A 20,707-nucleotide genomic window follows, 5' to 3' on the forward strand; every position below is an offset into this window, starting at 1 on the left:
AGATAAGTGCTCTGCACAGGAGGAAAAAGGGAGTTTGAAGTTGGGGAAAGGATGAGTCAAGATTCCATTTTCCTGAAGCCTGAGGGGGGTGACTGGAAGGACGAGTGGGTGCCATGTCCAGGGGGAGCTGGGGCGGAGACTGTGCTGATTCCCACGTAGGATGTGAGCTGGCTCCCGTGCTCCAGCTGTGGCCTCCTCCCTCTGCACCCAGAGTTGGAACTGTGGGGTCCTGGGTCCTGGGGGCTGGGGAGGTGCTTGGAGAGGCACAGGGGACCCCACAGAGCCGGGAGTGCAGGGTCTCCAGGGGTTCCCAAGCTCCTCTCGTCCTTCAGGGCAGTGGAGGCCAAGGTGGAGAACAGCCAGGTGTGGGGCAGCAATGTGGTGAGTTCTATTTTGCTAATTTCCTGGTTTTCTGTTAGGAAATTAAAGTCTTGCTCCTCTTGAGATATAATCTCAGATCGCCTGATACCTCACCTTGCTCTGAAATTCCAGGGTGAGTACGTGTTAAGAAGAGCCTAAGAAACTAAGGCAGCATCACATGTAGTAAGTGCCTGACTCTGGCCTTGGTCCTCATGGGCCAGGCCGAGGACGACATTATTAATCCATCACAGGGGTGGCTTGTCCTCAGGCACCAGCAGAGGTGGCCCTTCAGAGCTCTCAATGGCTCTCATGGCCCCTGGTGAAAATATCCAGAGCGGCAACAGCCGCACCCAAGTCCAAAAGCATCTACCTTGCAAAGGTCATTGAGGCATTTAAAATCCAAAGTGTGGGGGGGGAGAGGGGGAACCTGAGGCCTGTGTGCATACTCAGTGTCACTGTGCACCCCACCAAAGAGCCCTGGGCAGCGGCGGCCTGTCTGGATCCGCAGCTGTCACGAGGGTGCCCCCGGAGCATCGTGGAGGAGGGCTGGCAGGTGGAGGGCTGACCTCAGTTTTCCCCACGACCTCCACACAACTGCTCCGGTCCAGCTCTACCTGAACAGAGTGGCCAGCAGTGGCCAAGACCCCTCATGTATGTGATAGAGAACTCCACTACTTCTGATGAAGACCAGACAAAGAACATGTGTGCTGGAAAGTTCTACTGTAACGGACTGGAAGCTGTTTCTCATTTCTTTGCCATTGATGGGTAACAACTCACCAGTCTGACCTTGGAATTTTGGGATTCTGTCTGGTTCAGGATTTTAAATCTCTTGCAGAATTTGCTTTAAATGGTAAAGAAATGCCAATGTTATCAGAGCTCAATAAATGTCACTGAAAGCTTTGTTTACTGGTGAGCACATTCACTATGTCTACTTCTCCCAACCCTGCTTAATTATGTGATTCTATAAATTACAAAAACAAAAAACAACCTTAGAATATTCTGGACAAAAACCTTTGGTTTAAACTCATAGCACAAATGCTAAGCTTAAGCCTGGGCTTTAGGAAGTCTTTGGATCAAGGCCCAGCTCCTGGTCCCTTGTGGCTGACAGGGGCCTGAGGCCTATGCAGGATGGGAGGGGGTGGGTAGTGGCCACACCACAAGCCAACAACCTCTTAAGTCGTCACCAAAATGGAGGTGTGGAAGGGTGTCCCACCCGAGGTCCCCCTCTCAGCAAACACCACACTCCTCTTCATCCAAGTGGCTCTTCCCTGTCTCCGCAGGCATTCCCAGACCTGCATTCTTTCCCCAGACTTTCTTTGAATTACCCTGTTAGAAGTTTAACATATGGCGCATGTGCATGGTTTGCAAGAAATAGGTTTTGAAGGTTTTATTTATCCAATCTGAGTGATACCTTCTAGAATTTTCTGAAGTATTTTCTAAAATGCTACCTTCTCATAAATATCGTGACTTTGAAGAATCACAGAAAGTTGGGAAATCAGTGAGACTGGCAGGAGATGGAGGACAAGAAGAGTGGGTACACACAGAGCAATATTCACTGGAGCTATGTAGACAAAAATCACATGACAAAGGACAGGACATGGTTGACTGCCAATAACTGGGTGATGTGGAGAGCCTTACTTCTGAAAGGAAAGATGGCTACAGAGAGAGTCTTCCTTCTTGTCACTCAAACAATGCCTGACTCCTGAGACCAGTGAGCATCACTGCATTCTTCCTAGAACCAACACGCTACAGAATCATAGCCTTTCCTGGGTTTAGGGGCTGGAAATGTCAGAAGCATTTCCCTGCTGCAGAGAACCTCACATTACCCTGAACCCTTTGGGGCAACTTCATTTCACAGCACAGAGTGGAAGTTTCCATTGAACCTTGGGGGGCAGCCCCACAGGAAATCTGGATGAGGCCCATTCTGTCCTGAGTGCACGCTACGCCCTGTCGCCAGCTGCTTCTGCCCGGCCCTTCACAGTGGACACCTCCTCTCAAATTGGGAGTCTCTCAATCTTTGACAACTTCCCACTTGATGATGCTACAAAAATGAGACCATATAGAGGGAAGAAGATGTGCCTTGGAATTCTAAGTCCTCAGTTCCTACTCGAGAAGCAGTGGTCTAGCTCCATCACATTACCAGCGGGAGCTCTAGAAAACAGGCACTTGCCTTGTGCCTCCTGGCTGCCAGCCCATCGTCGTCGTCTTCATGCCAGAACCCCTCCCTGTCTGGGACCTCCAGAAAGCCATGCCTGTGGAGGTGCTCTGGAGATGGTAAAGCTAAATGCCAACAATGCCCTGGGATGGGGGTCTGTGTTGCTCCCGCCAGCCCACCCCAGACACTGCCCCCCACCGGCACCTGCTGGGGGAACCCTCACGCCTTTCCCCCTGCACTCATGCCTCTTAGAGATGTCTGCATCCTCCGTCCACCTGCTCCCATGTCCGGGATGGAATCCCTTTCCCGGCTGGGTGCTGACCAAGACCCGGTTCTGAGGTGGCACCACCTGTCCTTTTTCCCAGAGGACTTAAAGATTAAACAGTGTCACCTGCCCTCGTGCAGCTTACAGCCCCGTCAAGGGCAGAACCACGAAGTACTGAGAGACTCGGTGCTGGGTGGTTGGGGCCACGGTGCTTGGACGGAGGTCCTTTAATATTTTTCTTAGGGCGACTGACATGATCTCAACCAAAAGATTCCATGACAGGAGAGAAAAAGAAATATAAATGTGAAAAATCAGAGTGAGCAACGGTGGGTGGAACTGTTTCCGTTTGCCGGCTATGACACTGAAGACAGTCCCCACTGCAAGTGGTGACTATGGCCACACCCACTGAAGCCCATCCACCAGTTTAGATGTTATAGACTCTGATTTTCACGTACAAGAGAACACCCCTCCTTCGACCGATGTGCGCAGCAGGCTGTGAAACACAGGGCAGAGAATACGCCTCTCATGACCTCAGAGGTTGGGTTTCAGATTTCAGTATGACTCAACTATGGAAAATCATCAGAGTGCAATGGAAACAGCATATAAATCCTGGAGGGTCAGCGAACCGTGTGCCATGTCCTCTCCTTGTGAGAATGTTGCTCCCACCCACCAGTCTTGGGGGTTGCAAGGATCCCGGAGACAGACACCCAGGTGCTCTCCTACCAAATGCAGGAAGACTTACCATAGTTTCGGGGCCCACACTCAGGGCCCTAATTGAGCAATGAGAATGTGAGGCAGGCTCAGGTGTTCACTGTCGATTAGCCTCCAACTGCCACAATGTCATATATCAGCCCCAGGATGCTTCTGAGAAAATGCAACAAGTCCTGCAGGTTGAACATTTCAACTAGATTTCCCTTGAATTCCACTAAAGGAAAGGCCTTTCCTGAAGATGTTTTAGAAAACCCAAAGGATGCCTGACCACAGTGAAATTCTCTTTGCACTGTACAGAGGCACTCCAGCTGACCCGTGGCGACTGCTGGCATCCACAGCGTTTTACAAAATGTTAAAGTTTCGTTTCTGAGCCAGGTCTTCATCTTGAAACAAAATGGTAACCTGAAAGTGTTCCCATCCTTCTCGTATTCCATAATGAATATAGCATCTGAACAAGATTTAATGGTTAAGGAATACGTTGGGCGTACACTGAAATATGATGAAATAAATATATTAAGTTACAACATTCTCATGTGTAACTTTGTAACTTAGCAGCAGCCTAGAAAATTGAGCTAATTTAAAGATACTGCTAACAAATAGGATTCTTACGAGAGCAAAGTCACAAAGGTGAGCAACAGCTCTCAGATCTGTGCTTGGATAATAAACGGTCCGGTTACGATCAGAAACCAGCATCCTGACGGAGCATGACGACCCCCGGATGGAAAGCCAACAGATGCCATAACAAGAGCCCACAGTGAGCAGCAGCAGCAGGCCATCCTGAGATTTTTGTGACTATCTGTAAGATCACGGGCAAGTGGGAATAATTTGAGCCAACTGGATGTCAATAATGCCCCAAAATGCTAGCAGTTATGAAAGCAGATCCCTGCATGTAGTGGATTTGAATGTGAGTCCAATTCTGGGTCTTTGGTGATACTTCTCTTGTGCGTTTATTTCACTACATATTCTACTTCTTTGAAAGAAGGAACAGCTACTGATCACCTCCTCTGTGTGTGTGGCGCTTGTGTGCATCATTTCCTTTGGGCATCACAATTTACCTGTGAAATGGAGTTACACTTCTCATCTTCAGGTGAGGCACCTGAGGCTGAGTAGGTGGCTACCTGCCCAGCAGCAAAGCAGGCTGGAGAGGAGGTACAGTATGGGAGCCCTGCCCTTGCCTTGATGCCCATGGCTTTATCCCCACTCCACTCAACTGGGTGATGGTAGAATGGACGCATATGTTGGACCTCAATCCCAGTGTTCTGGCCATAAGCTGCATAAGCTTTTAGGGCTTTCCCAAGACAGCCATCAACACTGAAAGCCATGCACTATCTGGAGTTCTTAACCTGGGGCCATCTCCAGCGCTACAGGGGTGCATAAGCTTGGATGGAAAAAAAAATGACTTTGTTTTCACCACCTCCTAATCGCAATCCAGCACGTCATTTAATTATGATTGAAGGTTACAAACCACAGCAGTGCTAGCAATGCCTCGCCTTTGTCACCAACAGAAAACCAGATTTAAAAAAAAGAAAATCACATTACTGTTAGTGTGGATATCTTGAAATGCCATTAGTGTGTGCAATTAGAGGAGTTGTCAGACCTGTCTCTAGATCTCAATATTAAATATGTTAATAAAGACATGCTCTTTAATTTCCTATTTCAGTGCATCACTTTAAAAAATGGGATAAATGTATTTAAATGTAATTGATTTCCTTTGAAATTTTATATTGTGCATTAAAGAAAAATTATGCTGAGGAGGGGTCCACAGGCCTCCCCACATGCCACGGGGCCATGCAGTGCTCGAGGTGGCCTTATCGGAGTCAGAGGTGGCAGGAAGGGATTTGGGGTCTCTGGCTCCTCTCTGAGTGATCTGAGAGAGTAACCAATAAGAGACTACCATCTTTTCCTAGCCATGGAAAGGGAAAGGCCAGGATCTCCCTTTCAATACAATCATTTAAAAAAAAATCACCCTAGGACCATCCAGCAGAGTTCAAACTCACTTTTTATTAGGTTGGTTTTATTTATGAATTATAATAAGTTCCTTTAAGGTCTGTATAAGTTCACTGGTTGATCCTATAGTTGGAAAGACTGTCTCCCACGAGCTAAGACTATGATGTTTCACAGCATCAATCGTACAGGCGATCAAAGAATAGCCGAACAGATATGTAAGGGGTGGGGTCGCGGGGGCCATTCTGGGCGGCTCCTCTGTGCTAGTTTCAGGCTGACAGAGGGCACTTCCCCAGAACCCTATCCCAGTGGGTTCTGCTTCCCCCAGGCAGGACTGCAGGGGGCTCCCAGCCCAGGGGAGTGTAATCTGCCCCTGAGTGCACCGCTAGGGGAAGCTTCCCTGAGAAACGGCTCCCATGCACAAAGTGAGATTAATGAAATTATTATTTTCCTACTTTGATGACTTTTAAAAGTTACATTTTAAAGGGTTGTATATTCAACTAGTTACAATTAATTTAAACTTGTAACTAATTCAATTCCAAGTTTCCTAGCAAACTTCTGCTTTTCCCTGGTTGGGAAGCAGAGTGAAGCAGGGTCTGTCATTATCCTGAAAGACCCCAATACAGGGCAGCCAGGGTGGCTCAGCGGTTTAGCGCCACCTTTGGTCCAGGGCATGATCCTGGAGACCAGGGATCAAGTCCCATGTCAGGCTCCCTGCATGGAGCCTGCTTCTCCCTCTGCCTGTGTCTCTGCCTCTCTCCCTCTCTGTGTCTCTCATGAATAAATAAATAAAATCTTAAAATCTTAAAAAAAGAAAAAAGACCTCAATACAGATTAATCTTTGCAGCAATTAATATGTATTTTGTACAATCACATCCAATTCCTGACTGATGTCTCCTGGCAAGCTGAAAATTCACCCTAATTCATATGTGTCAGCAAGGCAAAAATAATTGTTTGAATAATTATATGCACAACATGCCCAAATTTATAAAACAGGAATAGCTCTTCTTTATCATAACCAATATATAATCAATTCTGTAACTCTGTATTCTGATTTTTGGAAATGTCTGATTTTCAAGATCAAAAAACAGAAAGCATCACTTTAATATTTTTCTGGAAATTCTTCCTTTGATTCCCAAGTGAGCTGAGTATGTTTCAGCTTGAAGTGTAATCTAATTCGTTCTAAGATAGTATTTCCTTACCTTTCTCATCAAAGAACTTTTAATGATAATAATAAATCTCAGAACTGCTTGCCAAATATTGTGATGAGAATGAGTATTTATCTTACAGGAATTATTTTTACTGTGGTAATTTCTTCACTCTGAGTTGTTTCACCAATGTAGCAATTATATTCAAAAAAGCATTTCTTTCTCTAGTTTTTCAGAAATTTTAAAATGCCTTTCCCCTTTTGTGTAGAGAAAAAATAAAGCAACAATAATTATCTTTCTCCTGTGGTTCTGAAAGATGTAAAACATTCTTCTAGTTCACACAATATGTACAATGAGCTTATCTGGACCAACTTTGCTGCTAATTCCATAGATTCAATGGCTGTGTTTTCCCTCCCTTCTCTTGGGGATCAATCCTGAGTGTTGTACCAAACCAAGCACAGTATCATTGCAGAGATGTCACTAAGGTGCATAGGGACCTATGAGGAACAACCAGACTGCAGGGGCTCCTTGGCTGGGGTGGCTTCCACTTGCCAACTCACCAGCTCACTGAAACCTGGTAGCTCTGGCACTGACTGACCTGCCTGATGACAACTCAGCTTTGCTTTTCACTAGCCATCTGCCTTGGGCACAGATTCAGCCTGTTTTCTCCTCCATGAAATGGGAATCACAACAGCACTTGACTCACAGGCTGTTGCAAGGATTTAATCAAATGGCCAACAGAAAGCATTTTGCACAGCAGCCCATCCATGGTAAGTGCCGGAAACATATTCACGGTCTTCTACTGCAAACAGGGACACAGCGGAGGGAACGGCGTATCTGCTCTGACAAGCAAGTTGCATGACCAACAATTTATTTGGCACACACGATGTGTCGGGCATCGTGCATTGGGAGGGGCAATACAGACGTAATATGTAAATGCAGTCACAGGATCAGGACAGAAATGAGTGTCTTCCAGAAAATGTGAGGTGGTTCAGAAGAGGGCCTTTTGCAGAGGAGTTGGGACATCAAGGACGGCTGGGCCTCACCCAGTGAATGTTGGGGAGGGGGCCAGCCCATGAGCTAAGGACAGAAAGGACCAGTGAGGGCTGGAGTCGGGGTTCATGGTGCAGGACAGAGCTCTATGGGGGCCACGGCAGGTGCAGGAGGGCCACCATGTGTGGGTAGCACTTGAGGTTTGAGGGGTGTTCCATAAAGGTCATAATGAAGGATGTGAGAGAGTCGGGTCTGTGTCTTGGAGGAGCCAGGAAGGGGACAGAGAGACTGGATGGAGCACTGAGGAGTGCAAGCAGGAGATGACAAGCATCTAAGGAGGCAGGCGAGCAGGTGAAGAAAAGGCAGGTGGGGCAACACGAAGGGAAGAGTCCCAGTTTCTCCAGCTCCCTGACCATGCCCAGGCCCGCTGGTGGGAAAGGGGTGCACCAGGTCACTCCTCTCCTCCCCCACAGCCCCCTGCCCTCCTCTTCCAATCCGTTGCCACCTGTTCCGTCCCAAGTCGGCTTCCTCCCCCAACTTTCTCAATCTGGGGCCCTGGGTCCTCCTACATCACTTACTCCCTCCTGGGCTCCCACCAAAGTGGCTGGCCAGGGAGCTGGCCAGGAGGAGGACCAGGGATGACACACAGAATGGTGAAGGGGCGCCATGGGACACCGAGGTCGACGCGGCTGCAGGGCCCACGGTCACTGTAGACCCTCAGCGCCGGGTGCGGGAAGAAGGGGTGAGTCAGCCAACGGATGCAGGGTGATGAGAGGCAGAATTAGCAAACAAGTAACCCTTGTTTTAGTTTGCTGACTCCCTGGTAGGGAAGCGTGGACGTTACTGGAAACATTTTTGCCATTACAACCACTCCTTTGTGTATTTGGGAAATGCCTGATCTTTTCCCACTTGTGGGCAACAAGACAACATCTAGAAGCACAGACTAGCCTGTGCTGGGGTCCCATCCACCGGTAAGGAGATGGCTCCCTCTGCGAGTATCACGCAGAAGGTTTGAAGACCCTGTGGACCCCAGGAGCCCCGGCTCTCCCAAGTCCCCACTGCACACACAAGCCACTGCCAGTTGTCAAGTCCAGAGACACTCAACGAATGGGCACTTGCACAAACCCAAACAGCACACAAGGTCTGCCTGCACACCAAAGACAGGTGTGAATGGGTTTCTCATTGCCCCCGCGGATACTTCTTGGTGGCAGGCACTTTATGCACGTCTTACGCACCACTGTGTGCCTAGTAAGTGTCCGGCATATAGTAGGCACTCACCACCCGTGCCATAGGAACTGGGAAATTCCTACTAGCTCTTTCTGCGTAGTCCGAGCACCTGAGCCCTCACAGCTGGGTCTCGTGGGTCAATGAACTCCCTTGAGCACATTTCCTTTTCCAGGGCCCACGCTCCCTCTCCATCCAAGGAGGAAGGACTTGGTTTTCTGATGGCCTCCTCTACAAAAGGAGGGCTTCCAGGGGGATCCGCCAGGGTTGACACAGGACAGCGAGTCCATTGAGGCAGGAGGAGGGGAGGTAAGAAGTCCATTATATCTACAGCCACCTGCAGCTCCTGTTGTGGCTGCTGGTAGTGAAGCATACGTGGAAAAGCCGAGCAACTCCTGGTCCAAGGTGGCTCTGTCAACCCTGGCCACACATCAGAATCACCCAGCAGTTTTTCCAAGCCTCTATACCAAGGGCCTGATCCTAGACCTATGAAGTCTGACTCTCTGAGAGTAGGGCCCTGGCACTAGAATAATGTAAACCCTCCAGGGTGTTTAACTTACCAGGGGTGCTGAGAACCACTGGCACAGAGGAAAGAAGTTACATGTGCCACCCTCCTTCCTTCTCACCTCCCCGTTACTTTATCATCCCAGCAAAGGTCCCCCTTTCCCGAGATCTGAAATGTGGCTCCAAGAACCCGCTATTAGTGGCCACTTTAAAACCAAACCAAACCGGGGATCCCTGGGTGGCTCAGCGGTTTAGCCCCTGCCTTTGGCCCAGGGCGCGATCCTGGAGTCCCGCGTCAGGCTCCTGGCATGGAACCTGCTTCTCTCTCCTCCTGTGTCTCTGACTCTCTCTCTCTCTCTCTATGTCTATCATAAATAAATCCTTAAAACAACAACAACAACAAAAAAAAAACAACAAAAAAACAAAAACCAGAGTGCCTGGGTCGCTCAGTGGCTGAACGTCTGTCTTTGGCTCAGGGTGTGATCCCGGGGTCCTAGGATGGAGCCCCACATAGGGATACCCCAGGGAGCCTGCTTCTCCCTCTGCCTATGTCTCTGCCTCTCTCTCTCTCATGAATAAATAAAATCTTTAAAAAGAAAAAAAGAAAAGTATTAAAAAAAAAAAACCAAACCAACCATGAAAGCCATTTTGGCGGGTTCCTTAGCGGTCCCCAAAGTGGTTCACACACACCCCTTCTTAGGGAAGAGAAAGGGAAGAACTCTGGACTGTGGGCCTCAAGCTTTAAAACCAACTTTGAATTGTTCTAACTTACTGGCAGTTTCCATGAACAAATGAAACCTTCAAAACTATGCTGTCCCTTAACGTCTTACCTCCCTTCGTATCCATCAGAAAAAGAAACAAAAATGCATTCACAATCCCGTCTCACAAATTCAGATTCTCTAAAGTCCTCAACTCAGGGTAAAGTAAGTCACTACTATTATTAACTGTACCATCAGCCATGGGCGGCGCGCACTCGCCAGGGAGCGAGCCGTGGGAGCCCGCCAACTTGGCATGGGACTATTTTTAGGATACCGAGTCCTGTCTGTGTCCTCCTGGCCGTCCTACTTGATATCAGAACAAGCTATTTTTTCTTCCAACAGTCAAGCACATGGCTACCTCAAGCTGCGGAGTCATCCTGGGTGGGCAATGATCTCTGTCACCTACACTCGGCACAGGACAAAATGACAGAGTGACTCATAAGAACTCCCTGCCAACCCATTCTCCTCGGTGAGCCCGTGGCTTTACTCACCCCTGGTTATCACTGTTTACGAAGTGCTGCATCCCCCAGCACTTCCCTCTACGAGGGCTACCAACTCTAACCCCAGTCGGCCCTCCTGGGCCCTCCTCAGTGTGGTCCTACCTTCACAGGAGTTGGCTCCACTCACGTTCCCTTGCAAACCAGCAGAAGCCTCTAGAGATGCCAGGTTGAATTACAAAATTCTTGTTTGGGCTTGGTTCTGGGCTGCGCTGAAACCCTCCACAATTCCTGGGCTGGCGTCCTCATCGCCAGCGCCTCGGAATGTGACTGTATTTGGAGAGAGGGTCTTTACCGAGGCAATCAAGTTAAACTGATGTTGTTAGGGTGGGTCCTAATCCAATAGGGTTGGTGCTCTTATGAAATTAGGACCTGGACACGCACAGAGGGACGGGCACATGAAGACACGGGAAGAAGACAGCCGTCTCTCTCAGCCACGGAAAGCGGGCGGCCTGGGAACAGATTCGCCCCCACAGCCTCACAGGAACCTGACCCTGCTGACGCCTGATTTCAGACCTTTGCCTTCCAGAACTGTGAGACGGTGCATTTCTGTTGTTCAAGCCATCCAGCAGCCCCAGCAGACTAATACAGGGTTTCAAAGCAGGTGCCTGTTATAACGGCTTGGAAGTCACTACACTTTGGGATTCAAAGGGCTGGTCATCTTCATCACCTTTTCTGTTAAGACCTGAGGAAGTTCTAGTCATAAGTAAAATGCTATTCCTAGGCCTCATCCTTTGGCAGTTTCCTGAAGAAGACTGTATTTGTGTGTATGTGCATGTGTGTGCATGCACCATCCTGAGGGACACTCATGATGCAGAGCGCTTTAAGTCCTAGGGTCGAGCTCAGAGACCCACCGCAGCATCAAACAGTGGATTTGCAGAGCCCATTACTCGTCCCCCACACCCTGACCACAACACGTGTCAGCTTCCCTTATTCAAAGAGCCCAGAAACTAACTCTGGGAGGCAAACATAATTGTCCTGCAATCGCTTACCAGTTTGTAGTTCAAAAACTAACATCTGAAGGTGTGTCAGTCCTGCTGTTCTCATTCTGCTGCTGACGCCTGACTGGGTGCCTGTTCTCTGTGGACACGAATGGTTATCATGTGGGTCACCGGGAGCAGACCACTGCCTGGAGACAGCCAATGGCTTGGGCGGCCCCTGAGGGGTTGGCCCTGCCATTCTGGACAGGCCTCACTACCGTGGCTCGGGTTCTGGAGCTTTGCCACTCGCTGCTAGAATGAGAACAAGAGGTATTGATTTCACCGGACTCTGTGGAGCTACAGTTCCCTCACCTGTACAGAGACCACGGAAACAGTAGCACCAAGTATGGCGAAGCAGCCTCGGTACTTACTTGGCTGGCCTGGGACTCAGCACAGAGCGAGGTGCAGTTAGCAGCAGCATGGTGTGCCTGCTGGCCTGCGCTGTGTGGTTGGCTCCGAGGAAGCGGAGGAGGAGTAAGGAACAGTCTTTCAAGTGCCATCTGGTTCCCTGCCCCGGCAACGTCTAGCTAATTGAAAGGGGGACACTCAGGAGGTAAAGTGATGTGAAAACAGGACTCTGAGTTAGAGCCCCCTCAGATGACTTTTTGGAACCCTTGTGCTCAAACAGCTGCAACTAGAGAGTCTCTATCCAATCACTCAATGATCACAGGCTCCAAACCCAGTGTGTAAGACAGTGAGCTCCACGGCATCTTCCCGGCAGGCCCCTCGAACACCAGTGCTGGTGAGCCTAGGCTTCCAGAGCCTGTCCTCAGAAATCTCTGCAAACGAGGTCTGTGTGTGGGGCTACCTACTAGGTGCAAGTACTGTGGTCCCACTACAACTGGCTTTACCTTCCAGACCAACATCTTATAGCTTCTGAACGTTGAAAATCCTACCCTGGATTATGGATCCTCTTCTTTCGGTTTGGTCAATGATAAAGGATATAAACAATTGTTTAAAGTTTTAACATTTCACTGGTTCATTTTAAAAGTATGAGAATTTTTCATTCAATTGCAGAAAACCAAAAGAATGACCAAAAATGTCTCCACTGAGTCAAGAGAAGGATTAGTAATAGACAATAAACAGGCATGTCTCTCACTACCTCTACATAGAATACATCTTATGAGCGATGTATGTTAATTTAATTTTAAACAACCACAATCTATAAAGCATCACAGAAGGGATTTGACAGCATGGCCAAACAGCCAGATAAAGTTCTCATGAAATGACCGCATTTATCAAATCAAGTGATGACCCCAAACTTTTTTTTTTGTGCACAAAACCGTTAAACAAATCTTTTGTTAGTATTACCAGTAAAACCTTTAAAAGTATTTTACGATATCTCTGAAGGCATAGAAACAAAATGAACTTAGTATATGCTCAATTCAGAAAGTAAAGCTGAGCAGTTATGCAAGAGGAAAACAAGTCTTAACTTTGTCGCTTAAGAAAAACGAGTCCTAAAAAAAGAAATGCCAACAGATGGAGGAACCGAACTAGATTCTTTCTTTTAAACTAATTATTGGTTTGGTAGCAGTCCCGGTTCTCTTTGAATAGCTAATCAGGTACTTTGATTCCTTTCCCAAAGCCTATTACCTTTAACTATGGAAATAATTTGGTAACTACAATATGTGCACTGAGCAGTCTGCAGGCAGGGACTTCATCAAGGGAAAGGCACATAACGCTCAGGTCCCCGAAACACTATTAGAATCTTTCTGTGCACAGGATCTTGAAACATTATGATTTTATTTCTCTTATTCTTACGTTGCATTCTTTAGAGTGTATGTGTATCTCACATCAGTGTCCTTTGGGTGTTGAAGTCAGCACAGAAAATGCAAAGAAATTGAACTGGTGTTTTCATAAGTTGCTGTGTTCTTGCCTTCAGTGCAGATATTTTATACACTAGAATTCAGAACAGATAATACAGTATGCCTGGTGGAGGGCCCGGAGTTCACTTAAGTGAGATTTTAAAAATAATAAAAAGAAATGTTGATAATTACTTTCGATGCTGGAGTCTCTAACTTGCAAACTGTGTGTGAGGCTCTCGATTTCAATTATGAAGGAAAGGAATATATGCCAAAGGACCCGCTTATTTTAAGAGAAGCGCCCAGGTGTCCATGCAGCTATGATGCACAGCATGAGTTTAAACATGGAAACCACTTAAATTTACAAAGATGTATCTCTTTTTAAGAAACTTCCTCATTTCTCACTTGAAATCTTTATTTTTCTGCATCTTTCAAGATGCAGGCTGTGGCCCAAGGGACCTCTAGGATCCCTTCCAAACCTAACATGTCATGATTCTGTGACTCTGAGGCAAAACGATGTTCCTCTGCCCCTGATCCCCAAAGTCATCTCACTGTGGAGAACGAAAGAAGGTAAGCAACTGTTCCAGAGACTTCTGTTTACCAATGATTTAAGAAACAGATAACAAAGGCATTTTGCAGAATATTTTTCCACATGATTTGTAGAAACCCTGATGAAAAATAAACTAAAGTGACACCAACCCCCCATCCCCCGCGCCTACTCCTCTGGCTTCTATTAAATCTCAGGCACCTTACATCAGAGCCAGCACTGAACGGAAAGAATTCGGAATGAACCTCTCATAGCCATCCCTTTCCTAACTCAAGGAATAAGTGGAATCTAAATCCCAGAAACGATGGACTGGCAGGATCGTTACTTGGTAACAACAGACTTGGGTCCAGAATGAAATCCTTCCCCACTGGAGCTAGGAGGCTATCTGAGTGGAATCCCAGGGGCTCCACCTCTAGTGTACTTGGCAGAACAAGCATGATTTGACTGGTGTGAAAGATCCTGCAGTGAAAGGGCCAGAGGCAGGTGACAGGGAACTGATGGCTTCTGATATGCGGCTGCAGAATGATCAAATCGAGATCATGCAGGGTCTTCTAAACAAAACAATGGTTCTCCATACGACTATCCATATAAAACATGATTTTATTAACTGTTTACTATTGATTCAGGACAATATCGACCAACCTGAGCATGAGCAAGAGCACACAGTGTGGAAAGATAAGACCATCATGCCCCTGTCTGCAGCGAGGTGGGAACACATTTCAGAAGATCCATTCATTCTCTGCTCTAGGTTCTCTGGGTTTCTTTCGATAAAGCTGCCATCTGGTGTAATAGGCAAGAGGACTCAGGCATTGAGGTTCCCCCCACCCCCCATCTCGGCACTTAGTTAAAAATCCTTAGCCCTGATAAAGGATTTAACTCCTGGAGGCACCAGGAAGCCCAGGGAAGAAACCGATGTGAGAGAGATCAGGACCAGAGGTGATGGTTCTGCAAGGGAGCAGGTGCCAGGCATTTCCTTGACAGAGTCTGGCCTTGTCACTTAAGGAACCACTCAAACTACACCTCTGCTTCTCCAGTGAAATTTCTCAAGAGCACGGTTTTCACCTTTGCCCTAGATGATGCTCAGAAGGAGCCTGCAAAGCGGAGCCGGAGCCGGGGAGCAGATTCACCAGCAGGCCGAGTGTCTGCAGAGCACCCACCTGAGATGTTGGGGAGAAGACCTTTGTGTGTGTGTGCGTGCGCATGGGCACACGTGTGTGTGTGATAAACTGGCTTGGGCATTCAGATCCTGGGGCACCTGTAAAGTTCCACTCTCGGGAGGCTATGGGGGGCCGAGCTAGGGAGGAGCAGATGAGGGGGACGAGGGGATGGGAGAGGCGAGGGCAGGGGGCTGGGGAGGAGGAAAGGGAGAGAGGGAGCGAGTGATGGAGAGAGAGGGGTGGACGGGCGTGGAGCTGGCCGCAAAGGGCAGAGGGTGGAGGGACGGGGCGCGTGGGAGGACGGAGAGGGTTCCGCGCACACGGAGCGGACGGCGTGTGCGTGGGGGCAGCCAGGACAGCCGGCCGGAAAGCACAGGGTCGACGGGCCCGGGAGCGCGAGCGCGGAGGCCGACACGGCGGAGCCCGGAGCCCCCGGGGCCGCGGGGGTGGGGTGGGGGGTGGGGGTGGGGAGGCGCCCGCGCGTCGCCCGGTCGCAGGCCCCGCGCCCCTCCCCGGCGCCCACCCGCCCGCCCGCCTTACCTGGCCCTTGACCAGGCTGGCGGCGAACTGGCGCATGACGGCCTCCACGGTGTAGGCGCTGGACCAGCCGCGCGGCGTGAGCAGCTCCATGCAGATGGCGCCGCCGTCCAGCACGTAGCCGTTCTCCAGGCGCGGGCTGAGCACCCGCATGAAGGGCGGCGAGAAGGGGAAGTTGTCGGGGAAGGTGAGGTTGAGCAGGATGAACTCGGTGTTGGTCTCCTTCATGTCCTGCCACAGCACCGAGTCCTTGTCCACCTGGTGCAGCTTCACGTTCCAGTCGAAGAGGCTCTCGTCCACCAGCTCCACGGAGATGAAGCGGTCGCTGAGGCGCGCGATGTCCTGCAGCTCCTTCATGAGCCGCCGGCTGCGCACCTGCGTGCAGTGCTGCTGGCGCGCCGCGGGCACCAGGCTGCCGCCCCCCGCCGCCGCCGCCGCCGCCGCCGCCGCCGCCGCCGCCGGGCCCGGCCCCGCCCTGGCGCCCGCCGCCCGCTCCCGGGAGCCCCCGGCGCCCGCCGCCCCCGCCGCGCCCGCGCCCGGCTGCGGAGGCTTGTCGCGCGGGGCCAGCTCCGCCGCGCGCTTGCCCTTGCCCTTGCCGGGCCCGGGGCTGGCGTCGCCCGCGCCCCCGGGGGGCTGGGGCGGCTGCGGCGGCGGCGGCGGCGGCGGGGGCTGCTTGTGGCCGCCGCTCTTGGCGCCGCCCTTGCCGCGCAGCGACGCGCTCTGCTGGCCGCCGCCGCGGTGGTTGTGGTGGTGCTTGGGGTCCTCGGTGTCCCGGTTGTGCAGGCGGATGAGCCCGATTTTGCGGAGCAGCGTGGCCATCTTAGGCTCGGCGCCGGCGGGGGGCTCCCCTCGGCTCCTGCCCCCGGGGCGCGGGGGGCGCGGGGCGCGCGGGGCGGCGGGGGGCGGGCGAGCGCTCAGCGGGGCGCGGCGCGAGCCACCCCCGGCGCCGGCGGCCGTGGCGCAGCCCCGTGGGCACCTCGCGCGCTCGCCGGCCGCGGTGTCGCCGCTGTCATAGGACGCGGCCGGCTCCGGCTCGGGCTCCGGCCGCCTGGCGCGGGGCGGCGGGCCGTCTCCCGGGCCCCCGGGCGCAGCCCCCGCAGCCGGCTGTCCGCGGTCCTTTGTGCGCGGCCGTGGCCGGGCTGGCCCCGAGTCCGAGCCCGCGCCGGGGGCGCAGAGCCGCCCGCAGCGCCCCGGAGGCAGCGAGGTGGCCGCGGGCTCGCGCCGTGCGCGCCCGCCGGGCCGTGCCGCGCTGGCGGCTACCGCGGGGCCCCAGCCGCTGCCGCTCGCGTCGCCGCCGCTGCGGCTGCTGACATTGCAGAGGCGGCTGCTCCGTCTGAGCCGAGCGCGGCGCGGAGGGGGCGGCCCTGCCGGCCGTGGGGGGGGGGGGCGCGGGGCGGAGCCGCGGGCTTGCCTGCGCCGTGCCGCCCCCGCCGCCCGGCTCCCGCGGCGACACGCCACGGCCGCTGGGGGGAGACAGCGGCGCGCGGCGGACTGGCCGGGCGCGGGGCGCGGGGTGCGGGGCGCGGGGTGCGGGGCGCGGGGCGCGGGGCCGCCCGCAGCAGCAGCCGGGGGGAGGGGAGGGGCAGGGGGAGGGGCGGCGCGCTGGTGGGCGTGGCGGAGGCTCAGGGTCCTTGGGCGCGAGCCTCTGACCTCGCTTGACCTCGCTAGAACAACCTGGAGGCGAAGGGGTGAAGGCAAAGGGTCGAAAGCAACCTGCTTATCGATTCTCTCGGGCCAGGTGGAGCCCAAGGCCCCGCGCCGCGGTCCTGGGCCGGCGGAGGCCCGGGGCTAGGGGCCCGGCGGCGGGGACGCGTTCACCAAGACTGATGGCGCGGTCGGGGCCTGGGGGAGGATGCGGGGAGCGTGCCCGCCGCAGCCCCGCCAGCACAGCTCCCGCGAGTCCCGACTCCGAGGGGTGAACGTTACGCGAGTTCGCGCCCCCCCGGCCGGCCACGCCACAGGGGCCCAGCGTTCGGCAAAGGGGAGGAGGGGACCGCCGAGCGCTGCCTTTCGGGAGAGGTTCCCAAAACTGCCAGGGAAACGCATCCAGCGCCGGCGGGTGCCCGAGGCGCACGGCGGGCCCCTCTGCGCCCCCCTCCCCGCCCGGAGTCCCCGGTCCCCGCGGGGACCTCGGGACCCCCGCGGAAGGGGAGGGGATCCTCCTTCAACCCGGACGCTTCTCTTCCTTCTCCCCCCTTTCTGCCTTAACCCACTGACACTTCTCTTGGGCTGCTGAAATTTCAAGCCCAGAGCTCGCTCGCTGGGTGCTCCAGAAGCCGGAACGACCCGAGCACCGGCGGAGCTCGGAGGCCTGCGGGGGGCGCGCGGCCGCGCTGGTTCCCGGGCGTGCGGCCAAACTGCACGGTGCTGGGAGGCGTGCGAGCTCCTTGAAATATGGGAGAGAGAGATCACCCCGTAAACTTCAAAGGCTGAGCACTGTAAACTTCGCCGCTCTTCCCGACTTGGCTTTCAACCTGAGGAGCCTCTGAGTTCATCACAGAGCGTGTTCATTCTGGTGCCATCACGGGTTTTTTTTGTTTTGTTTTTTTTTAAGCGTCTTTCTTATTTTCACTTTTCCAAATTATAAATATTTTCACGGAGAAAAATAACGCATCAGGTCACTGTGGAGACTAGCAGAGACCGAACGGGTACGGGGTTCGGTTTTCTGGGCTTGTCTACAGCAAAAAGGAGGTGTTAGCATAATCCTCACCACCTGGGGGGGCGGGGAGGGGGGTTGGGTGTGAGCTGAGAGGCCTGCACGCGGAGGATCCCCAGAGAGAGCCGCCTGTGTCCAAAGGTGCAGAAGCGGGAGGCTGTGTTCAGGTGGGCGGAGCTGAGAGCAGTGCAGTGGCCCATTCAAGACCGACGATGGTGATCAGATCTCAGCAGCAACGGACTGAAGGTCTGTTTGTCTGGGTCTCATGGGCTTTTCTGGTGACCTCGTTTTGTCCAGCTCTGTTTTGTAAGGATAGGTGGAGAAGGAAGATGATGTCTGTCTGTAAAGAACTGTGAGTTCATTTAATCTGCAAGAAGAGGGGTATGCAGTGGAAGGTGACATTGAGGGGTATGGGCAGGCATTACAAGCGTTCTCATTTTATGGCCTCAGAAGCCCTCTTGGGTTTTGTCTGACCCAGCGTTACTGGTGAAGAAAACTAGTTTCAAAGAGCAACTGGCCGGGCTCAGCCTTGTGCCCCACCTACACCCTGGTCCCACGCCTCCCAGCCTGGTGGTCTGGGTTGACCAGAGGTTCCTGACAGCACAGCACACAGCCAGGACTCTGGGTGGGGTATCAGCCCCAGCCCCTGGGGGGATGAGAAAGCCTCCACCAGGACAGGCCTGAGTGTCCTGGCCACAATCAGCTGACCTTGGGTGAAGGAGGCCTCAGAAACATTTGTGGCAGTGATGGTGACCATGTTTATCTGAAGCAGGGAAGTCATCCAGTGTGATTTGAGAATAGTGTAGCCGAAATCCCAGAAATCTAGTGTAAAACTTTTATGTTTGAATGGGATTATTACTAGGGTGGTCACATAATTTATTGTCTGAATGCAGATACTTTTTGAGAGGGAAATGCTGGGACGAGAGGCCACAGCAGTACCGACCAACACACAGGATGGGTAGTCATCTTACTTAGGATCTACCTAATCGCACTTACAGCATCTCTGACCAACTCTCCAGAGGGCTAAAACCAAATGTTAGCCAAAAAATGGAAACAACCTAGATTTATAACAAGAGGAGAAGCAGTAAGTAAATTATACCTAATCCACTTGAGGGTGTATTATGCAGCAATAACATTACAGTTATGAGGATTATATAGCAAAATGAAAATATTTATGATCTACATAATAATTTTAAGTGAGAAAGCAGAGTGTAAAATTATATCTACACTGTGGCTACAACAACATAAAACTATGCATAGGACAAAAGAAGAGACGGTGAAAAATTTACATAGTAACAATTATGATGTTAGTATAGGCAGTACAGCTCCAGTCCACGGATCCAGACGTTTACTTCAGCAGGGGAGGAAGGAAGATCTGTATGGTTTTATGGTTTTTTTTAAAAAAGATTTTATTTACTTATTCATGAGAGACACACATAAACACACACAGAAAGAGAGCGAAAGAGAGAGAGAGAGAGAGAGAAGCAGAGACACAGGCAGAGGGAGCAGCAGGCTCCATCCAGGGAGCCTGATGTGGGACTCGATCCTGGATATCCAGGATCAGGCCCTGGGCTGAAGGCAGCGCTAAACTGCTGAGCCACCTGGTCTGCCCCTGGTTTTATGGTTTGTAAATCTCCGTCATTCTTTTATCCCAGAAGATTCTGGAAAGTTCTACGTCCCCAGAGAAATGAGTGGATACCTACTGAGCCCAGCAATATGTAGGGGTTACCTTTTGTTGATATAGTTATTCCTTTTTTAAAATTTGATTTTCAAATATTCTGAAAAGGAATATATTGCAGCTATAATGAAAAATTGTTAGCAAATTCAAAAATTAGCTTACTGAAGATTAAGTTTACATCAAGACAGTTGAATTGAGAGCATTTAGTTAAATAAAATGGTCTCAAAGGCAGTATGGGTCTCTGGCTTCTCTGTTATCAAATAGTGTTGGGGCGGGGGAGGGGACACTTAGGGACTGTCTGCAGAAAGAGCCTTGCCAATCTGCCATGAAAGGAAGGAAGGGAGGAAGGGAGGCTGGTTGTCACAATCACTGATCCTCTGGGAACTGTTCTGTACCTGCCAATGACTCTCCCATGAGCATTTGAATCAATGGTCCTAGGGGTCAGCTGTCTCCAGTTGCAGTTTTTATAAAGAGATGCCGAAGTGGGATTTGCCCCTTTATTCTTTGCCCCAAAAGACTCATCCCAGTTTTTCTATTTCTTCATGAGTTCCAATCTTGTAGTCACCAAGGCGTCAACCAGACCACCTCAAAGTACCTGTCCCCAACGCATATACAATGTTCCTGCTCTCAAGCAAAGGTGTTAAGATTACTTACTATCAAAAGGCAGTAACATTTCCTGCCAGAAGAATTCACTCCAAGGCAGCATAGTGTGGATCTCTGAGGTCGCCAGGTCACACACAATGTGTGCCGTTCATTAATTGGTCATCAAAGCTAGCACTTAGGTGGCACTT

General features: G+C 51.6%; 1 protein-coding gene across 1 annotated transcript in view; it reads right to left on the reverse strand.

The window, feature by feature from the left end:
* Positions 1–16,490, reverse strand: part of UBE2QL1 (ubiquitin conjugating enzyme E2 QL1) — a 41,032-nt gene extending 24,542 nt beyond the window's left edge. The window contains exon 1 of the mRNA XM_077879629.1: positions 15,586–16,490. Within this exon, the coding sequence (XP_077735755.1) occupies positions 15,586–16,401 (816 nt within the window). The 5' untranslated portion in view covers positions 16,402–16,490. The remainder of the gene's footprint in view (positions 1–15,585) is intronic.
* Positions 16,491–20,707: the final 4,217 nt, after the last annotated feature.

This window comes from Canis aureus, chromosome 31 (genome assembly GCF_053574225.1).
Source record: "Canis aureus isolate CA01 chromosome 31, VMU_Caureus_v.1.0, whole genome shotgun sequence".
NCBI lineage: Eukaryota > Metazoa > Chordata > Mammalia > Carnivora > Canidae > Canis > Canis aureus.